The sequence below is a fragment of the Rhinolophus ferrumequinum genome, chromosome 22, assembly GCF_004115265.2.
Source record: "Rhinolophus ferrumequinum isolate MPI-CBG mRhiFer1 chromosome 22, mRhiFer1_v1.p, whole genome shotgun sequence".
NCBI classification, from domain to species: domain Eukaryota; kingdom Metazoa; phylum Chordata; class Mammalia; order Chiroptera; family Rhinolophidae; genus Rhinolophus; species Rhinolophus ferrumequinum.
The window spans coordinates 45,130,738-45,151,691 of NC_046305.1; the positions used below are offsets into that span (position 1 = coordinate 45,130,738).

The window sequence follows — 20,954 nt, forward strand, 5'->3', positions numbered from 1 at the left end:
CATCTCCAGTGCCTGGTACGTGGTGCAAATTTTTAAAAAATGAATTGAAATGATTAAGTCTCAACTCAAAGAGGAAAAAAAAAAGAAATTCATTTGAAAACTTTTTCAATTTTCTAATTTAATAGAAATAACCAAAACAATGTGGCTTTCAAACAAGGCTTTAAACTAATCTAATACAACTTCTACAACACATTCCAGAGCATTATAACAGGAAATATTTACAGGCAGCTAATGTATTAAATAACCATGAAAAAAAAAAACTTGCGTTTATTACACACCAGCAAAAAACACAGGAACAGAACAATTAGAAACTGCAACCTTGTTTTAAAAAATTAAATATGATTATTTAGAGAATACAATACCACAGAAACAGCACTTTTTCTTTAAGAATCATATTGAAGGGTAGTTAACCATGTGCAAAAATAATAGTAGTTGTAGTAGTAGTAGTAGTAGTAATAGTAATAATAATAATAATTAATAATAATGGGGGGAGACCAGTTGAAATACTGTAAGCAAGAAATGAGTAACGAACGCTGTGGATTTAACCCTTTCGTGTGTCAGTACGTCTACATAGAAAATTAACAGGCTTTCAGATTGCACAAATCTTGTTTTATAGGCTTATATACATGTTTCACCGTGAATTTAAAACATAGTAAATGCCTATATTTTTCAGACCAGGAGCAGACATGCGTTTCATTCTTAAGATCAAAATTTAGGCCACACTTGAAAGGGAGTATTACAGTGGCACTTAGAAAATTATTTCAGTGCCTTCCCACATATAAATTTGGTGCATTTAAAAGAACAGCATTTTTAAATTTAAAGATCACTTGCTAGAAAAGGGCTAAACTTAATTTTGTACACTTTGTAGTTAATGACAAATATATCTAAACTGACTGATTTTTGAAGATAATTTTGTTTTTCAGATACAATAAAAAAATATATAAAAGACCACGAAAGCAAACACAAGGACCTAAGATGGAAGGAATGCTACACATGCATTTTCACCAAGTAAAAGAAACCATTATATCCCAGAGTAATGGGATTTCAAGACATTTGAAATCTTGAAATGTCTTTGTAAACTGTGGCATATAAATTTTTTTTCTTAAAAAAGTACCTTCAATTTTTTTACTCAAACACCTACTTTTAAAAAAATATGCAACTTTCCCCAATTTTTAAAATAAAATGCCACAATATATTGTCATTAGCTCCAGCACACATTTAGTTTTCTTAATTTTTAAAAGATAAACTGGGTGATATGCATACAAACTTTCCCATAAAATCACCATCCAGGAGAGGATTGATTATGACATGCGTAGGCAACAGATTTAAAGCAGTGTTATTGCTTTATCAAGGAGACAACTGTGAGAGAAATAAAACATCCAGGTCCGGTGCGTGATCAAACCGTGATACGCCTTGAAAACCTTGAATCACCTTCAGCAGATTATTCATATAACAAGTATGAATTAAGAATTCATGATATGAATTAAGAACTTGATTGTTTTTAATTAAAATTAGGGGAGTTAGAGTACGTAAATTTTATTAAAACTACTCACCGATCCAATGCAGATTATGCAAATAAGCAGTGCTAACTTCAACAAGAAATGAGATTTTTGTACTTCACGTGTTCTATGTGAGTGGGAGTGGGTAAGGGACTAAAAAGGTCAAGGGAGAGGGGGCGACAGCATCTACTCCCATTTTGGATACTAAGAGACTGTTTAATGACATCCTCCTACGGTAGGCCACAATCCAAGGGCACAGTCAGAAGACCTAAATCTATTGACTTATTAACACTAATCACTAATAATTACATCGCAGGATACCTGCTGAGGTAATTGATAAACCTTTTTCCCTCTATTTAAAAACATTATTTCTTTGGATTAACTAAAAAGTTTAAAATCTGTTACAACAAAAAGTGACAATTAACATTAAAATCTATTTAAAATTCCCTTATATAAGAAATAGAAGTCAGAAAGTACCTTGTTGATTCTAAAAAGGATCATGTCAACAGTAGATCCAATGCCTTATCATTTCTCCATGGTAAGGATTTGATGTTTCTATAGAGCGCACAACCTTACACTCTAATCAAACTTTGGAACATGCCCACGCTTCACCTTGCAAAGCAACTCCTTCACTCAGTGAATCAGCTCAGCGAAGAGCGGGAAAAAAATACAAATTTAGGCCAGAGGAACAGACTGAGGGACACTTTGTTCTCTGTGTTCTGATGGGAGATATAAACTGAAATGTGGCAAAAACTTTGCAAGCTTTTAAGGAAACATTAACATCTCCAAATCTAAAATACTGCCTTATAACCAGGAATACAAATGCGAGAGTATCAAAACAAACTGCCTTCAGAAACTGATATCCAATGTTTGTCTTTTTAAAACATAAATAGGAAAACATGTAAGGTAGTTGGACATCAATTTAAGTTTTTACACTTTTAAGTCATATTAGACAGTCCCAAAGAGATCAGCTTAGAAACAGAGTGATTAATGTGCAAGGGAAAAAATAAAAGACATCTAAAGTGAACACACTCATGTAATAATGGCGTGATAGCTATTAATTAATGGTAATGCCTCAGCAGTATGAATTATCTTCTGGTAATAGAAATGGAGCCTATTAAATGTTGAAATAAAGTGGCTTTTTAAGAACTAACCTTATTAAAACAAAGAAAAAACAAAACAAAAAAACAACAACAAAAAACCCCACCCGCCACCCCCAAATTCTGAGAAGGCCCCGAATACTGAGAAATATTTACTTAAAATTTTGCCCCCCATTGGCAGAACTTATATATGACTTATTAGCTAAGAATCGTGAAAGAATTCATAGGAAGAGCGAGTATAAAATATCAGAACTCAGTAACTTGACAAAATGAAGCTATACTGCTACTCATCATGTTCCAAAAATGTGCTCTTAGATGTCTCCTAATAAACGGAAATCACGAATGTTGTAGGAAAAAGGGAAATGAGCACAGATAAAAGCATTTTCATGTAATTTTCTCCCTCTTATAAGAAACTCTCCTCAATAACTTGAAATTTGAGTCATAAAACAGTTTGGTATGTTTTTAAGTTTAACTTACAACAAAACTGAAAGAGATGCTAAAAGGAAGCTACAGGATGAAATACGACAATAGCAATGCCAGAATCACTGCTGTTTACATGTACCATCAGAAGGCCTGGACCATACATATTCATGTTTACCCCTCCCCCACCCGTTAAGAAAAAAAAACAACCCAAAGGAATTTGCATAATCATTTCTTTAGAGCACTTTATTTGATTTAATATGCACTAAAAAATATTTACCTCTTAGACAATTATATCAAATAATTTTTTTCTGAGTAGTCTACCGTCTGAACTGCTTATGCTGATTTTTTGAAAAGGCAAACGAGTTGCCACAAATTTGCTGACGTCTGAAAAACACCTAATGGCAAGTCTTCTATTTTGGTCACTGTATACTCTACTGTGTCCATACAAAAGTAGGACGAAAATCTTTAATTCAACAAAAGAGAAGCCTGTACACAGTCTAGAACACACATCTTGGATATGAGCATCACAAATGAAGAGAAGAAAAATGACACAGAGCCAGGTTATCTGCCTCAGGTGCTGAAATCAGGGTGATGAAGGTGGGTTTACTCTAGTAACCATTCAAGTGGGGATTGGCTCATTTTCAGGATTTACTTACAGGTATCTTCTAAGTCCTTTAAGCCCCCAGTCCATGCAAATGTCCCACTTGGTGGACGATGAGTAATCTAACCCCACCGGGTTTATTTCAGTATTTTGATATTTTAATAATAAGCTGCTTCTGAAGATTTTCTGAGAAGTCTGTTCTCTATTAAAATAAGATAGAACCTCAAAATATGAATGTGAACATTAGAAATAGACAGCATATATTACAAATCCATTCTTGATAGGAACATTAGTAAGAATACACATTAGCTTAAAAAACAGGCTCAGCAAATGTTGCTGATCTGCCAAGAGTTTTAGTTCACTATTTACAAATAAGACAAAGTGAAATACAGAAAATTTTACACATTTGGTAGTTGACAGATTACTGTTTGCCAATAGCGGTCTATCAGAAAACTGCTATGAAGGAAGACTGGATAAGAGCCAGTTGTTACCTTCTCAATCAAATTTAAATGTACAGAAACTAGGTTAATTTTGAAACAAACATTCTGCCTTTCATGATCCAATGATTTGACGGGGAGGTGCAATTCTGTGGACGTGTTTTCTGGAAATGACTACTGTGTGATTCGCTACTGGAAAGTTACCTTATTTCAGTACATCATTAAAGTTGATTAAATGAGGATCAAAGGTCATGTTTCTGAGACTCCAAATATAAATAGAAAACAAAACTACTGTTGAGTTCTCTAAACCAACATAAAAGCTAAGGCCCAACAGAATAAAAGTTGTTTAATAACTGCGCTCTGGTCCAGAAAGACAATTGATCAAGCGACATGACCCTCGGGAATTACCGTACCCAGCATCCTGCACCACCGGTACCACAGTCACCAACGCCTGCCGATTCTAACAGTCAGAACTATCCTCGTTAGTAACAGAAATCTTCAAATCATTTCATTTTTGCTTTTTATTTTTACTTTGAAAGTTGTAAATAGAGTTCTCTCCCCTTTTCTTGACAAGCATGTTTTCTGTCCAGGATTTCAACCTAATACTGTGTAAAAGCTATCAGCTTCTTCAAGGAGGTGCCCACTGTAAGCAGGATATTCCAGCAACACTTAAAGTGTATTTCTTGTGTCTCTCTTTTTTTAAAACAATTGATTTAAGTTCATGTCACTTTACTTTATATGTAACGGTCTCTCGTCTGACTTTAGGCGTTTTCTGCGGGGCTGTATAAAGTCTTCGTCAGAGTCCTCAGTTACCTCACCATCATCCTCTTCCTGCTCAAACTCGGGCAAAGGTGCGAAGGTCCTGTCTGAGTAGATCTCTGTGAGTTTATCTTCAAAGTACAATGCAACTGCTTTCCCTGCCTGAGCTACTTCTGAATCAGCCTGCAAGCAAAAGATAGGGACATTCACCTATTGGTAATGCATATTCCTTCACCAAGTTTGCATGGTCTGAAAAGCTTACCTTCAAATTAATCTCTTGTGTTTCTGCATAAACTTGAACAACTCTCATCATCTAAAAAGGATACCAGAGTCAAAAAAAAAAAAAGGGAAATTATAATCCTTTCTAAAGTTATGAGACTGCATAGGATTGGCAATGAAAGTCAGCCACACTAGGGAGAACAAATTGCTATGACCAGATTATAAATGCCTTCTAAAATTCTACAGAACATGGAACCACTTTCTTTACAAAGTTCTGTTACTAAAGCTACTGTGAAACCTCAATAATTGTCTCAATTCTGAATTAGTGAGGTCAATCTGAATAGAAATTGGTCTGAACACATCAATCTATTTAAGAGAAAAATATTTGTGAAACGAATAATATAAGAAATATTGCTTTTAAAAATATGTCAAACTTTCAACAAACCACTTAATCAGAATTCCATTTGTATGGCAATTTGTTAATCATAAATCATTTAACTATCACTACAGCAGATAAAATGGATTTTCTTCCTGGAAAATGTTATCTATAGCTCATGAAAGCACATTTATTTGAAAATAATCTAAGTGGATTAGAAAATAAGACAAAATACATGGGACTGTATTAACTTCGAGTGAAGTTTTACTCTGTTCTCTGCGGCATAGTGCTTGCTATAAAGATGACTAGACTTTTCACCTAATATAAACTTTTTTTTAATGTAAAAAATCAGAGGCAGCTATGAGTACACTTTAAATGATTCAACGTGATTTATTTTAGTAATACTCATATGGCACTCCAATTTCATCAGCAATAAAGAAGAAATTTTAGTATTAATCTTTCTCAAGATTTTGTGGATTCTCAACCAATTCCGTTTTCTCTTTCTACAATAATGAAAATTTTCCTTAACAAATCTTCCTTTAAGACTTGACTTTTCCCAAAGGTAACTGCAATTATTTCCCTAAAGGAAGTACATATCACATTTCTTTTCAAGATATGGATAGCCCATCCTTGTCCTCAAAAAAAAACCAAAACAAAACAAAAAAAAAACACCACCACATAACCGAAGTTAAAGAGAATCGTACTGCTGAGGTGAGAAAACAACATTTTATCCTCTGGGCTACTATTCAAAGTAAGCCACCAGAGATTAGCTTATGATTTTAAGGGTCTGTATTTATAGGTCAATAGAATCAAAGAACACTGGTACAAATGCCTTTCCTAAATGTAACCTAAATGTAGGCTGTTTATAGTCATTTCTCATAAAATACACTTAAGTACAGGCTACTTTCTATACTTATCTCTATCCTCAACTTGTTCAGGAAGGGATATTCAATAATATTCTTAATATATTTAAGTATATACTTCAAATTGCACACAGTAAACTTCCTTCTTTTGAGCTGTAGATGCAAATTTTACTCTGACAGAACTGAAGCAGGAAAAAAAAACTTTTTAAATCAAATTAGAAAACCCTCTTGCCAGGAAAAGCAAAATCCAAAAAACAAAACAAGCAAGCAAACAAACAAACACTAATAATCCAAAATTCTATAGTTTGGAAGCTAACATACTTCATTAAACCTTTCACAGTTCTTGAAGATCAAACGGACATCAGCCACAAAGTCATCTGGGATTTGGTAGTGTTGGGAATGTTTTTTCTGCAGCTTCTTTTTCACGGTGGATAAATCCATTGGTTTCTTTATAATTTTATAGTAGTTTGGTATCTAAAGAGACAAATACATAAGGCTAGATAAGGATTCTCCAAAAATGCTAAACTGATTAATTTGAAAATGTATATTAATTTTAGAAAAAAATGTGTTGATTATTGAGCCAGCTGCTTGCAAATTCTGAGTATATATACGCATAGTGAATGTACTTTAAATCTTCTGCCCCAATCATATCACAAAAATCAAATCAAATTCAGAATATATGGAAGTCTCCATGTTATGAAGGCCCCTAAGTTCTATCTTTAATGAGTAGATTTGGAAAGAAAGCAATGAGCAAGGATAGCCAACCACTAGTGTTAAGGACACGCGTGGCTCATCAGAATTTTATGATTCATGAAGTTTTTTTAAAAAAAATAATAATTACAAAATGTACTATTATTAGAATATGATGTCTTTTAGAAGATATAACCTGATATCACAAAGTACTCTGAACAAAGAAACAAGGGAAGATTGTAAAAACACAAGAGAAAACTTATTAACCATTTAGTGCCCATGCTGGGAAGTTCTGGTCCCTCCTCGGCCAAAAAATTTGCATCCTTGGGAAATAACTGCACATAGAGAAGCTATTTAAATAGTTCAGGAAATATTTGAAAGTCATTTCCTACTGTAAAGTCCCTAAACGTAAAGACAACACAGACTTCCTAGTTTCAGATGACTACTATTTGCACAAAACAGCTTCTTGTGTAAATAAATCTACTACTTAATATGCCACAACAGACCTAGTATTCAGTAAGATCTTAATTCAACAACTGATGGCTAGCAAATAAAATGTGTGTAGCATATTCTCATCCCATTTATGATGCACTGAGCACCTCTTGCATTTCTTTTACTATGGAACTTTAGAGCCTTTACTCCTTACAAAAGTCCCCTTTAAGATAAACAAAGAGCACCAACTTGCAAAATTTCCTCACAGTCCGTCCTTAGTCTTGACTATTCATAAAAGAGGGCTTAGGAAGGCAGAGCCAGTGTAAAAGATTCAATTTTACACTTTTATTCAAATTAATACTTACACAGATTGTTTCCTCCACAAGGTACAGAGCCTAGAATCATAAAACTAGAATCTTAAAAACAGTTTAGTCCAATACTCCCATGTACAGATAAAACAGTAATTTTCCCAAAGTTGTAACGCTGGTTAATGGCAGAAGTAAAAGAAAAAGTTGTCATCAGACTCTTAGGTTCAAGATTGTTTCCATTATACCTGAATCCCTTATGTCCATCTTAAAAGTAAAAGAGCAAGTAAATTAAATTTTCATCATCCCAAGAAAATCTTTAAAAACAAACTGCCATTGTAACAAGTGAATCTCACATCCAATTCGCCCTAATAAAATTTCTGATTAATAAGAAGTACTTACAATGTTATCAATCATGTACTATGCTAAAACATTTTACACAGGTTATGATATATAACCCTCAGAATAATGCAACGAGAAAAGCAACAGTATTAGGAAAGAAAACGTGAGCCTTGGAGGTGCTGAGGAGATTCTGTAAGAAGTCTCAGGTTTAACACAAGCAGCAATCTAAGGCCAGAGCCTTAGTCTTCTCCACCAGGGAGGTACTAAGGTAATCAACTCACCGAAGCAGGAACTGGCTCCTGGAACTCAATACTTAATTCATGGCAGTAGAGGTAAAGCAGAAGACGTTCACATTTCTGGGCCAAGAAAGGAAAGGAAAAGGCCGAATAAGTTTTTCCACTTAATACAGTATTCTTGAGAATGAGAACTTTATCACTATAAAGCATTAGTACAACATACTGAGCGTAAGCCTCCTCCTACATACTAGCTATCTAACTAAACATATATACCCAAAGAACACAGCCTTGTTTCCCACTTAGTTTTGAGACTATCTTCCATTCTACTTTAAATGAACTTATCAAAAATAGACTGCCTTTGTTCTTACCTGATAACTAGGATAATTTATCCACTATTAACTCAACTATATATACACATGGAAAGGAGTCAGGAAACCAACAGCATTTTGTACAACAATTTATAAATTACCCAGGAATCTATACAAAATATCACTGTTGCTGCTCATTAATTCCAAGGCAGGCAGGACACGTCATTATTCCCTTTCTTGAAATGATTCCACTCAGGTTCGAAATTAAATAAAAACTATCTGCGTCTTCTCAATCCAATTCTAGAAACATTTTACACAATCAGAATAAATTGAAATGCATTTTACATTTATAGTTTCCACTTTACTTAAAGTTCTTTTAATATTAAGTTTGTGCACTCATCTGAGTGAAGGAGAGGATTTTGGAGTTTATTTTTATGATGAGATGCTATTAGAGGATTTTAAGCAAGGAAGTGACAGACTTGTTTACATTTTCTTTTTTTTTAAGTACAGAAAATGGATTTTAAGAGGGCAAGAGTAGAATCAGGGAGTCCAGTAACGAGATTATCATAGTTGTGCAGATGAAAACCTACTGTAGCTGTCTCAGAAGGCAGTGGTGAGGGAAAGTAAGAAAAGGGCATTTATAGTCACTCCTGATTCTTTCATTTTAAACTGATTTCTGGCTTTGGCAATAGAAATAAACGGTGTTATCATTTCGTGATGTAAAATATTGGGTGAGGAATGCAGTTTTTTATGCATCATTTCCTTGTCTATTGCTTTTGCTTTTTGAAGGAGAGGATGAGACATCAAGATTGTGGTTGGGACATGTTAAGTATGAGCAAGTTGAATGTAAGAGTCAAGCAGAGAGGGCTTAGAGATAAAGATTTCAGAAATCATAAATATACCACTAGATGGTGAAATTTAAAAATAAGAATTTATCAGGTTACATGTATATTATACTAAAAAACAAAACTGTGTAGCCAGACAACTATAGAATTCTTAATAATACATCAACTTATCTGCCACTTACCCTTTGGTCCACGGGGCTTAACCCCTGTGCAGTTTTCCCCTTTTTACTATGCTGCAAATTATCACAATCATATTCAACTTCTGGCTTCCCAATATCTCTGCAAAATGTGCATATCCAGTCCCCACTGAAAAGGGAAGTAGGCAATTAGTCCTCCTAACAAAACCTGCTCTAGGAAGCTAATTCCCTAGAGGTTAAGTCTCCAATTTGTTTTCTTTCCTTTCCTTTTTTTTGGGGGGGGAAAGGAGGTTTTGTCCTTGTCAAATGTCATAAAGTGAAGTTGTGTGATAAACACTTCCCAAAACGTTTCCCAGTCAGTCTTCAACTGCCTTCTGGAAAGCAATATAAACCCAGTACCTCGGCATTCAAAGGGGGTCTCCTCATAGCACAAAGTTAATGATCACTCCTTGCAGAGTCAGAACAGTTCTCAGATCCCAGTAATCACAATGACCCCATGTTCACAAGAAAAGAGTACAGGACATGGATTCCTCAGGTATCATGGACTGTTCTGGCATGTATTCAACATGCCAAAAACAAAACAATTTTCATGGCAGTCGAAAGCCTCGAACACACCCAGACCTGTACATGCAAGCACATGATGTGCACCCCGTATCTTTCAATCTGCTCAGTCTATAGTTTGTTTACATCAAGATTTCTATCAAACTATAAACTCCAGTATGATTCATCCACCTTCATTCTCCACCCCCCACCATATATAAAATTCTAAATCTAAGGATTATACTAATGTGTGTCAACAGTTTCAATTCCTTCCAAAGCATCTTCCTTTGAGGGAAAATATTCAGTGGTAAAATTCTAACGTTCCAGCAAATGTTACTATTAAAAGAAAAGAAAAACAAGCTTTAATTTCAAGACCACAATGTCCATGCTTTTCTTCTCTAAAAGAGTAAAGAAAAACAAGGCCCCCATTGCATCTCTGGCAAATGACTCTGCCTCCTAAGATTTACGTACAGAAAAATATTCTGGCACCATTTATGTATCCACCATTTTTCGAATCGAAAATGCTGAATTTTTCAAAAAGAGTAGCATTATTCAACTATAATCATTGCTTCTCAGAAATCTGAGAGGAAATGTAAAAATTTTATCTATAGGCAGAAAAGAAGCTGGGTTTTTCCCAAGGACACTTACTTTTCACTTAAAAAAAAGTGTGGGGTAAAGGTTGGGGAAGGAGGAAGGAAGAAATATGACTATTTTATGGTCTCTGAAATCAACTGATGATGAAATTGTGTGAACATAAAATGTTAAATGGAAGAAAGAAAAAACTCTTCTAAAACAGACTCTACCCCTTGTAGATGTCGACACTAATTAATCTCTGAAAATTAGCACACTGCCCAAGCGAAGTTAGTGCACTACAGAGTTACAGCCAGACTACAAGCTCTATAACTCTGCCCCGCACGTTTGTTCCACTGCATGAGCTGGTATATTGGCCTGCCGTGGGTGTTCTCCAACCAATGTTTTAATGCTTGAAACCAGATTTAGCTGCCATGGGGTCAAACTGCCTGGGGACAGTGCTCTTTTTTCCCCCCAATCTTTCTTCATCTTTATCCCCAAAATTCTTCGCTTTTAAATAAGGAATTCAGTAACTGTCCAAAGTTAATGACCGAAAGACATTCCAACTAGATGATCAAGGGAACGTCTGAGAAATCTTCACAGGGCTTCAGGTGGGCCCTCCCAGTTAACTGCTTCTACTGGTCAAGAGGAAACTATTTCTCAAAAAATCCAAGACACTGAAAACATTTTTACAAAGTACTTGTTTTTCTTTAAAATGACTTTTGAGAGCCTTCAAACATTAAAAAGTAAATTTTGGGTAAGATCCAATAAAATTGCCATAAAACTAAAGAGTATTTATAAATAAAATTGCACACCCTATTATAATTGATGGCAATAGATTAACAAAATCCAGTCTCAAGAGGAAATCTACTAACTTTCTCCAAAACCCCAGTCTGTTGCCCCCTATAATTTAGAGTTTTATCTAATTTGTTCACATTAAGTATAAACTGAAGGTCAAGAAATGGTCTATCTTTTTTAACATTAATGCACCCCCCCTTAGATCTTACGTATTTTATCATTCAGCTGTTAGTGTCTCTAGAAGGTAATAAAAAAAGGAATGATAGCCTCCCTATTTTATAGAAATTCTATGTACACATTGGTTGAGAAGGCCATCTGCCCTGAATAACTTAATATTTTTAGCTTATAAAAATAACAAAAAATCAATTATTTCACTAGTACCTTGGAAAGCTAAGCAGTGTTGGAACATGACAAGTTAGATGAAAGACCTTTGGACATTTTTCACAGCACAAGAGATCCCCTCCGTTTTGGCAGACAGCACACCAGTCTTCATTGGGGTCGTCATCTTTGCTGCTGCCGTCCCCTCCAATCCTTGACGACCTGTGCATAAGGCTTCGAACTGAGGACTTCCCATTAACAAGGCTGCTAAGCCCTGACTGTTTGCAGCTTTCGTTTGTATCTGTAGGTTCAGTTTTCACATGGTTTTCCAGGCTTGCTAACGCATCCAACTCACTCTCTAGATGCAGGTTGGTTGAGAGCGGTGGTGTCAAGCTACTCTCAGGGCTGCTCAACTGAAACAAAACAAGGACAAATTCTTGAAAAATCACCTAATCATTATTGTTTGCAGTGTGTGTGTATGTTGTATTTTAAACTTAAGTCAACATGTATACAGTCATAGTGACCTAACTTAAAATTATTTTGGAAATCACATCAGTGACATAAAAGAATAAAATTAACCCCAAAATTATTTCGGCATGGTAACTTATGACATTAGGGAACAGTCTGACTCCCTGATATTGGTTCACTCAGATAGTAAGGAAATTAAATTGTTAAGCAATCTGACTGGAAAGTGAGCACAGGGCTATGCTTTTTCCTACAAAGAACTAACTATGGTATGTTATTTTTCACTCAAGAATCTGTTGCATAGCTTTTGAGAAGCATTCTGAAATATTCTTCTGCCCACTTGTCATTCTACAAATGTAGGAAGATTGTGACAATGTAAAAATGATCTTTTACCCAGTTTTTTGGGGGTATTTTCAAAACCAAGTTGTGAATGAGTAGGTGATACTGCTCCAAACTCAAGCTAACTCTGCTGCTCTCTAAATCTACATATGCTGCAGTGAATGTGTTAATACCCCAGGTTAAAATTTCTATGTACCAGCCATATAGAAAATGAGACATTAGCCTGGGCATGAAGAAAAAAACCAAGATCGAAATTTCTAAACAAAGAGGAACTTGAGCTCTCTTTCATTCTGTATTACAAATTCTATAAAATGCTCCATTTGTGAACTCTAAAATGGTTAATAATTCATAAGCCAAAGGCAATCTTCCCACCACAAAACTCTCTGATCATAAATTTACTTCATGTCAGCAGTCTTAATCTTGAACTTACAGGACCAGGAAAATAGCCAAGGACGTTTTGTGGCCCAAGACTCAGTATAACAATTGAGATGATTAATAAATTCAGAACAAGATAGAACCCAATTTAGAATCACGGCAAAAATAATAACCAATTACAAACTAAAAGATCATTTGAAATGAGTCCTTAATACAATTAAGTCTTTTCTGATTAATTACAGCTCACACTTAGATGAAAAGGTTGGGTTAGAAAAAGAGATATTTGGCTTGCAGCAATCATAAAAATTGAAAAATAAATAAATGTCATAGTCTAATACACTCAGAGATGGAAGAATCAGTGAAGTGACCTTCTTAACTAAATCCCTGCCTGATCCCTGGTACCTTACCATGCAGGCACTCCTCCTGCCATCCTCTGTCTTTTCTTGTTTCACGGCTCCTGAAAAGCTACATATTTCATCCTCAGTCCCAGGTTCTTGCTTGACCTTCACTTGATCAGACTTGAAACTAAGACTTGTCTTCTCAGCAGTTCTTCCTGACGACCCACAGCTAATAAACAGCAACAAATAAAGGTCATATATGTTTCTGTGGTGTACATAAAAACAATTATATGAAAAATAATGTTCATTAACGTGAAAAGGAACAATTTATTAACTTTGTAGATGATAAGGATAGTTCATAATGATGTTAAGAGAAGTATAGTATAAACTTACCTTCAAATTCTTAAAAATGTAAATTCAACTTTCAAAAGACCTTAAAAACACATTTCATGGTCTGAGGCACTTATACTAAATCATTTAAGGAGTCTAGTAAACAATCATTTTCCCAGGCTAGTAGTATAGAATGTCACGGATTGTTTCTATGAAAATAGTTTCAATTCTTCTCTATCCCCAAACATCTGAAGAAAATAACATCACTAGTGGTTCAGGAAGCCTCCTCAAAGGAATCTCTACTTCAGCTTTTGAGGGCAGGGGATTAGGAGAAGGGGATATTGAATAGCAAACAACCTCGAACGTCCTTATTTGAATCAATGTAAAGATAGGCTAAAGGACAGGTACGTGACTAATCGACTCTACATAGACCACAAAGCAAACCCACTGGCAAGAGAAGGGAATAACTAGTAAGACTGTATTACTTACTACTAAGCATGAACACCTTTGTCACTTAATTTACACCTTCCTTCTGAAAGTACTGATTATGTACTTAAAGTATAATTAAAAAGTCAAGCAAGTGTTTAAAAGGACTAGTCTTCAAAATGCATATGCACATGGATATGTACAAACAAAAAACATTCATATACCTTAAATCAAATCTTTCTTGCATTGTACTAAATTATTTAAAGAGTAAAAATCAGTCAACATATATTGCATTTTATCTTAACACAACACACACACTTTCTCCCCAGCCCCATGGCTTAGCTCTGTCCACCAAAAAGGCATAAGAAACAATGAACAATTCAGTAGCAACGAGCCCCTAGTACCCAGAAGATTGTATCCAAGCATCATTTCCTCACTAAGGGTGACCAGATTTCTCAGAGAAACAGCTGATTTCAGACCTGAGGCAGGAAATGTACAAGACTTGCCTGGAACATCATTTCATAACAGGAAACAAGGAAATTTTCAGAGACTACTAGGGTTACAGCAAAAGAACTAAGGAGCCAACTTTTAAAAGCTCTGACAGGCCAAAGATGAAATACTTTAAGCATCAATAAAAATATATTTAAGCATCATATAAAGTATGTTTAAATATACGAGTTCATGAAGTTAAAAATAATAAAGCTCATTGGTCACTGTTGGAGGGTGCTGGGAAATCAACTCATTATTATGAAAATAGGCAAATAAAGAATCAATTCAGTCTGTCTTTCCTATAACTAAATAGTTGACAACAGAAAGTTTCTCTTTACAGAAGTATTCTAAAATAATAAACAAAGAAGGAATAATACAGCAATTAAAATGCATCATTTTGTAACCAGTAAAAAAATTAACTAATAGAATTAGGCAATGAGCATTAAAGCTTGCTATCGCAAAACCAACCAGATATTGTGTGCCCCTGCTGAAGTGCACATCACCACCAATGAAGTATTCTCTCCCCCACCCTTTACCGCAAATCAAACCTGAATTTGACTTAAATACCAGTAAGAGAAAAAACAGCAGCAATGTATTTAAATAGCAAGATGGGCAAAACTCTAGGGAGAAACAATATATTTCTTCAACAAATACACTGATTTTGACCTCAACATATCTGTTGATGGCAATGAAGAGAGCTCCTTTGAATCTGATTCAAAGAAACCATTTTTTGAAAGGCATTTATGGGAAAAATTGGGAAATGTGAACATTAATTGGATCGCTATTGATGTTACAGAATTAGCTGTTAAACTTTTTTTAGGTATGATAATGGTTCTGTGATTATAAAATTTTTAAGCCTTATCTTTTGTTACATATACTGAAATAGTAATAAGTGAAGTAAGATGTCTGAGATTTGTTTGAAAGCAATCCAGACCAAGAGGGAATGGGTAGAGGTATCGAAGAATTAAAACTGACCATAACTTGGTGATTGTTGAAGCTGGGTGATTAAGTATGTAAGAGTTCACTGTAGCCAGGTGGGTACTAGACTAATGGGGGGAGAGGGAGGGGAGGAATTACCACATACATTATGTAACTGTCTAACCACTACGCTGTACACCTGAAACTAATGTAAAGTAATAATGTCAACTGTAACTGAAAAAAATAATTTAAAAGAAAATAATTCACTGTAATATTCTACTTTTTTAAATACATATTTAAAATTTTTCTTAGTAAAAAGGAAAAATATAGCTATTAATAATGTAATACTCACCTGCCTCGACTGCCAGTACTAGAGGTACTAGGGGGTCTCACAGGTGTGTGAGAATTGGATAAACCTGCAAACAGTAAGTCAAAATGAACATTAATACAGATAATAATTTGGAATTGTACAACTAGTTACAGAATTCAAGATGATTCTAATGCAATTTAACAATCCTTGGAAGTCAGATCTAGTCTTCTTCTCAAAGTCAGGGAGCACGTGTGATCGTTGGTCCACATCCACCGGTGAGCATCTCGCTCAGATTCCTCCTCAATGAAAACTAAATATCCAATCAATGAAAACTAACATATCAAGAGAGAGCTGTTTGCCGTCCTGCCCCAAATCATCTGGTAAATACCCTACGTTCCTGTTATTTATTTCTTTTAGAATAATTATTATTCTAAAGGTTTAGAATTAAACCTCAAAAATTATATGACTCAAAAAATGCATTAATGAGGCATCTCATGCAAAACCCACACTTACATATGGACTATTCTTACTCTAGAAATAATGAGGTGGTCTGTTTCATTAAGAAAGAAATAACAATTTATACCAGAAAAATGTATTCCGTAAACACTTCTGCACCATTAACTGGGAATTGCTTTAATCATTCACTCATGGTAAGAGGGCAATAAAACAACAAGGATTTTGGAAGAGATCTACATCTCATGGACTTGATTAGTCACATTTTAATAGTTTCCAATACATTTAAGTTTTTGTTTTAAAATGACATATTGAAAATTCACCTGCCTTTCCTCAATTCTTTTTTTTAAACAATTCTTCATTTTTCAGTATTTTACAAAGTGTTTTAAACTTGGGTTGAAACCAAAGAACTCTAGAACTGACCATCTATATCATAAAATATAAGACATAGGAAATAAATGCATCTACAAATCCAGCAGGGAACATGAATACAGCTGGGGTTGGGAGAAGGGTACATTGGAGTGCTGAACAGTGTACACTACAGATATATATATATTAATATCTCTTTACATGAAGTCTGCCAAAAGAAAAATTATTGGAAAGAGCAATCAGGAAAAACATACGCTATATTACTGAGATTGTTAATTTTGTGTGTCAACTTGGCTAGAACACAGTACCCAGTTGTTCGGCCAAACGCCAGTCTAGATGTTGTTCTGAAGTTATTTTTTTTAGATGTGATTAACATTTAAATCAGTCAATTTTGAGTAAAGGAGATCAACCTCCATAATGTGGATGGGCCTCATCCAGTTAGTTGAAGACCGTAAGAGAAAAGACTGAGGTTCCCAGAAGAAGACATTTTGCCTCCAGACTGAACACTAACATCAGCTCTTCCCTCAGTCTCCAGCTGGCGATGTGCCCAGCAGATTTCGGACTTGCCAGGCCTAAGGACCACATGAGTTAATTCCTTAACACCCCTCAACACACACACACACACCCCTCCTACTGGTTCTGTTTTTCTGGAGAAGTGACTAATATACACACTGAGAAATACTTTTCTAAGGTGGTAAAGAAATGAGGCAGTACCTCAGGTGGTTTTACCTGATGACCCTGGAGACAGGGCAGAGGGTCCTGGAGAGGGATTCATGGTACTTGTAGGCTGTGGGGGAAGATGACTGCCTGAGATGTATCTACTTAGTAGATTATCTAAACTACTTGAACCAGCATCCTCCAACTAAAGAGAAAAAAAAACAAAAAAGATTAATTTGCTTTGATTAAAACATAGAAGTTATTTTCACGAGTATAATCACTTATGCTCCCAGTTTACTAATAAACAGATTAGCTCCATATCAAACTGGGCTTAACTGTTGCTTCCTTATGCTCCCCTGAGGACCCACATAGTATAACCTTTATGTGAATAAAGCTATAATTAATATAATCCAATGAATACCTGGCAGATCAAGACAAAACCCAACAATCCACTCAATCCTTGATGTTCTACTGTAAAGATAGCTCTGGCACACTCTGACATGTCTGCCTTTGCTCCAAGGTGATGCAGGACCCTGCCTGTTCAGCATCCTGGACCCACCTTCCTCCCTTTATTTCAATAATCCTGACAGAATCATTCACCTAAACAGAAAGTTAATCATGGCAATACCTAACTTTAAAGCTTTGAATAGTTCTTACAGGCAGAAAGCCCTTAGCCTGAGGCATAGGTCCCTTATCACACACATAAAAAAGGAGCTGTCAACAGGAGAACTGAGCCCTTTTCTCATTTATAGGCAGTAAGTTAAAGCCAGAGGAACTGGCCCTGTGACTCTGGGCTGGTTCCCAACTGAACTTCAGTTTCTTATCTTTAAAACATCTGCCTACACTGAGAACTGTGATGATGGAATGAGAAAACATTTATGTAAGAAATAGTAAATAGATACTATTTAATTATGAAAATTACCTTAAGTAAAAGTTTACACTATTCTATCTAAGAAAGAGATGGTCAAGATGGTTATTCTTACTGAAATAATAACTGCTAATCTTTTTGCTTACTGGTCTGTTTGTACCCTCACTTGTGCCTTTTAATTTTATTTTTATGCAAATTTTACTTTTTATGCAAATCTTCTTCTAGAGGCAAAATTTACTTTTTATGCAAATCTACTTCTCATTCAACAGAAAACTGAACACAGACATTTACTGCTTGTCCTCCTTTCCTCTCAAAAATCCCAGATTTTCATGACTATAAAACAGGAAAAGATGGCATCCAAGCTAAATCTTTGGAAGAAACTATACACATATAAACCAAGGTAGAACTGGACTGATAGACAATTGATCAGAATGAAGCAGCCCACAACATATCACAAGCAAGGGAGGACTCTCCTAAAAAGTAAGCAGGTTCAACATTCATTTATAATAAAAACTAACAACAAAGTGGGTATAGAGGCAACGTACCTCAGCATAATAAAGGCCATATATTACAAGCTGACAGCTAACATCATACTTAACAGTGAAAAGCTGAAAACTTTTCCTCTAAGATCAGGAAAAAGACAAGGATACGCACTCTTGCCACTTTTATTCAACATAGTATTGGAAGACCTAACCAGAGAAATTAGGCAAGAAAAAGAAATAAAAGGCATCCAACTTGGAAAGGAAGAAGTAAAATTGTCACTATTAGCAGATGACATGATATCACATATAGAAGATCCTAAAGACTCCACCAAAAAAACTCTTAAAACTAGTAAGTGAAATCAGGAAAGCTGCAGGATACAAAATCATCTGGGATTAGAACTAAAATTTATATGCAACCACAAAAGACCCTGAATAGCCAAAGAAATTCGGTTGAGAAAGAACACAGTGGGAGGTATCATGATACCTGATACCAAACTATACTACAAAGCTACAGTAATCAAAACAGTATGGTACTGGTATAAAAACTGATATCCAAATTAAGTTACTAATATGCCAAATACAAAAAAACTGTTTATAAAAACTTTAATAAAATAAATCATAAGAATACTACATCTATTAACCATAATCTAATCTGAACAGAATCTAATGTGCATTTATCTCTTCCAAAAAGTATTCAGGTTCATTATATATCCCGTCAAAGTCAAAATTACAAACATGCGTTATCATAATGCTGAAGATGGACAACAGAGCGAAATAAAAAAATAATTCGGGTTGAGAGAATTCTATTGAAATCAAATCCTACTTTATACTGAATGGCTGTTAATTATCAGTATTAAGACAGATCAACAAATATCCAAAATGGTCTCTGCATTCATGTCCTGTTTGCATTACATAGTCAATACTACCTTGTCTGCTCCCTGTGTAGCCTCCCCCAGATTTCCTTTTACTATTCCACGGCAACTACAGGATAGGAGAAAAAGTGATTCTTCAAGAGATAGGTTTGCTTCCCTTTCTACTTTTGGTTTATATGGTTAACTACTTTGGTTTATATGGTTAACTACTTGTTGTGGTTGTGCTTTTGTGCTAACCACCTCTAATTCCTTTTAAAGTGATAATAACAAGTATTGGTGAGAATGTGGAGAACTAAAATCCCCATACCCTGCTGGGGGGAATGTGAAATGGTGCAGCCACCGTGGAAAACAGTTTGGTGGTTCCTCAAAAACGTAAACACACTCACAACATGACCCTGAAATTCACCATAAAGAACTGATAACCTATGTTCACGTAAAAACTTGCACACACGTAGCAGTATTATTCCTAACAGCCAAAAAGTGCAATCCCAAACGTCCATCAACCGACGAATGGACAAACAAACGTGGTACATCCATACAATGGAATGTTCAGCCATAAAAAGGAATTAAGTACTGATATATGCTACAACATGCATAGATCTGGAAAACATTATGCTAAATGAAAGAAGCCAGGCACAGAAAGCACATATTGTATAATGCCAGTCATACAGGTATCTGCAAATTCACAGAAACAGAAAGTGAACTAGGCCTTTCCAGGGATTGGGAGAGAGGGAATGGAGTGACTGCTAATGGGTCCAGAGTTTCTTTTGGCGTGATGAAAATGTTCTGGAATTAGACAGTGGTGCTGGTTGCACAACTTTGCAAATATACTAAAAACCACGGGATTGCACATTTTTAAAAGTTGGATTTTATGTTATGTGAATTGTATCTTAATTTTTAAAAGTAGATGATACTTCAATAAATCAGTAAATAAAAATAAGGTTAGAATTTCTGCAAGGAAGAGAAGGTTCATAGGAGAAGGTATGGATTCTATTCTTCATACTCCACTTAAAAAAATTAAAACTCTAAGGGGACACATTCCAGGGCTTCTTGTCTTAATCTCAAAGCTCTTAAGGGCACGATGACAAGGAAAGTCTAATACGCGCCCACTTCCTTATGATGTCCACCTTTTCAAAGATGTGGAGCACCTACACTTTCACCATCTGGTCTGTGCGAGAAAACTGAACCAAGGTCAGAGTGACCCTAGCAAATTATGTGAAGTTTGACATTAGTAGCCTTCCTTCTCCCTTTGAAAGTTTCTGAAGAATTGGAACCAAGTCTTGTTTATCTTTTTATCCTTAATGCCCAAGCACGTTAGCATACAGTAAGTGCTTAATACAACTTGAATGACTCATTTTACGTGATACATACCTCTCCGGTTGCCCAAAGACTCTCAACACCATGCCTTTCCAGGCCTACAAACTATCTCCCTGCTGTATCTACAATAGTGGGGAGAGAACTTGAC

The 20,954-nt window shown here is 35.3% G+C and overlaps 1 protein-coding gene across 2 annotated transcripts in view; it reads right to left on the bottom strand.

Annotated features, from left to right (window-relative positions):
* Nucleotides 1-3,247: 3,247 nt before the first annotated feature.
* The window catches only part of TRIM33 (tripartite motif containing 33), a 103,136-nt gene continuing 85,429 nt past the window's right edge, over nt 3,248-20,954 (bottom strand). Inside the window, exons 12-20 of one of the 2 annotated variants that reach the window (XM_033092829.1) lie at nt 17,340-17,472; nt 15,831-15,894; nt 13,385-13,544; nt 11,862-12,211; nt 9,618-9,741; nt 8,328-8,402; nt 6,599-6,751; nt 5,082-5,132; nt 3,248-5,002 (exon numbers count right to left, since the gene is read on the bottom strand). In XM_033092829.1, coding sequence (XP_032948720.1) covers nt 4,790-5,002; nt 5,082-5,132; nt 6,599-6,751; nt 8,328-8,402; nt 9,618-9,741; nt 11,862-12,211; nt 13,385-13,544; nt 15,831-15,894; nt 17,340-17,472 — 1,323 coding nt within the window. In that variant the 3' untranslated portion in view covers nt 3,248-4,789. The remainder of the gene's footprint in view (nt 5,003-5,081; nt 5,133-6,598; nt 6,752-8,327; nt 8,403-9,617; nt 9,742-11,861; nt 12,212-13,384; nt 13,545-15,830; nt 15,895-17,339; nt 17,473-20,954) is intronic. The other variant, XM_033092830.1, reaches the window with a different exon arrangement.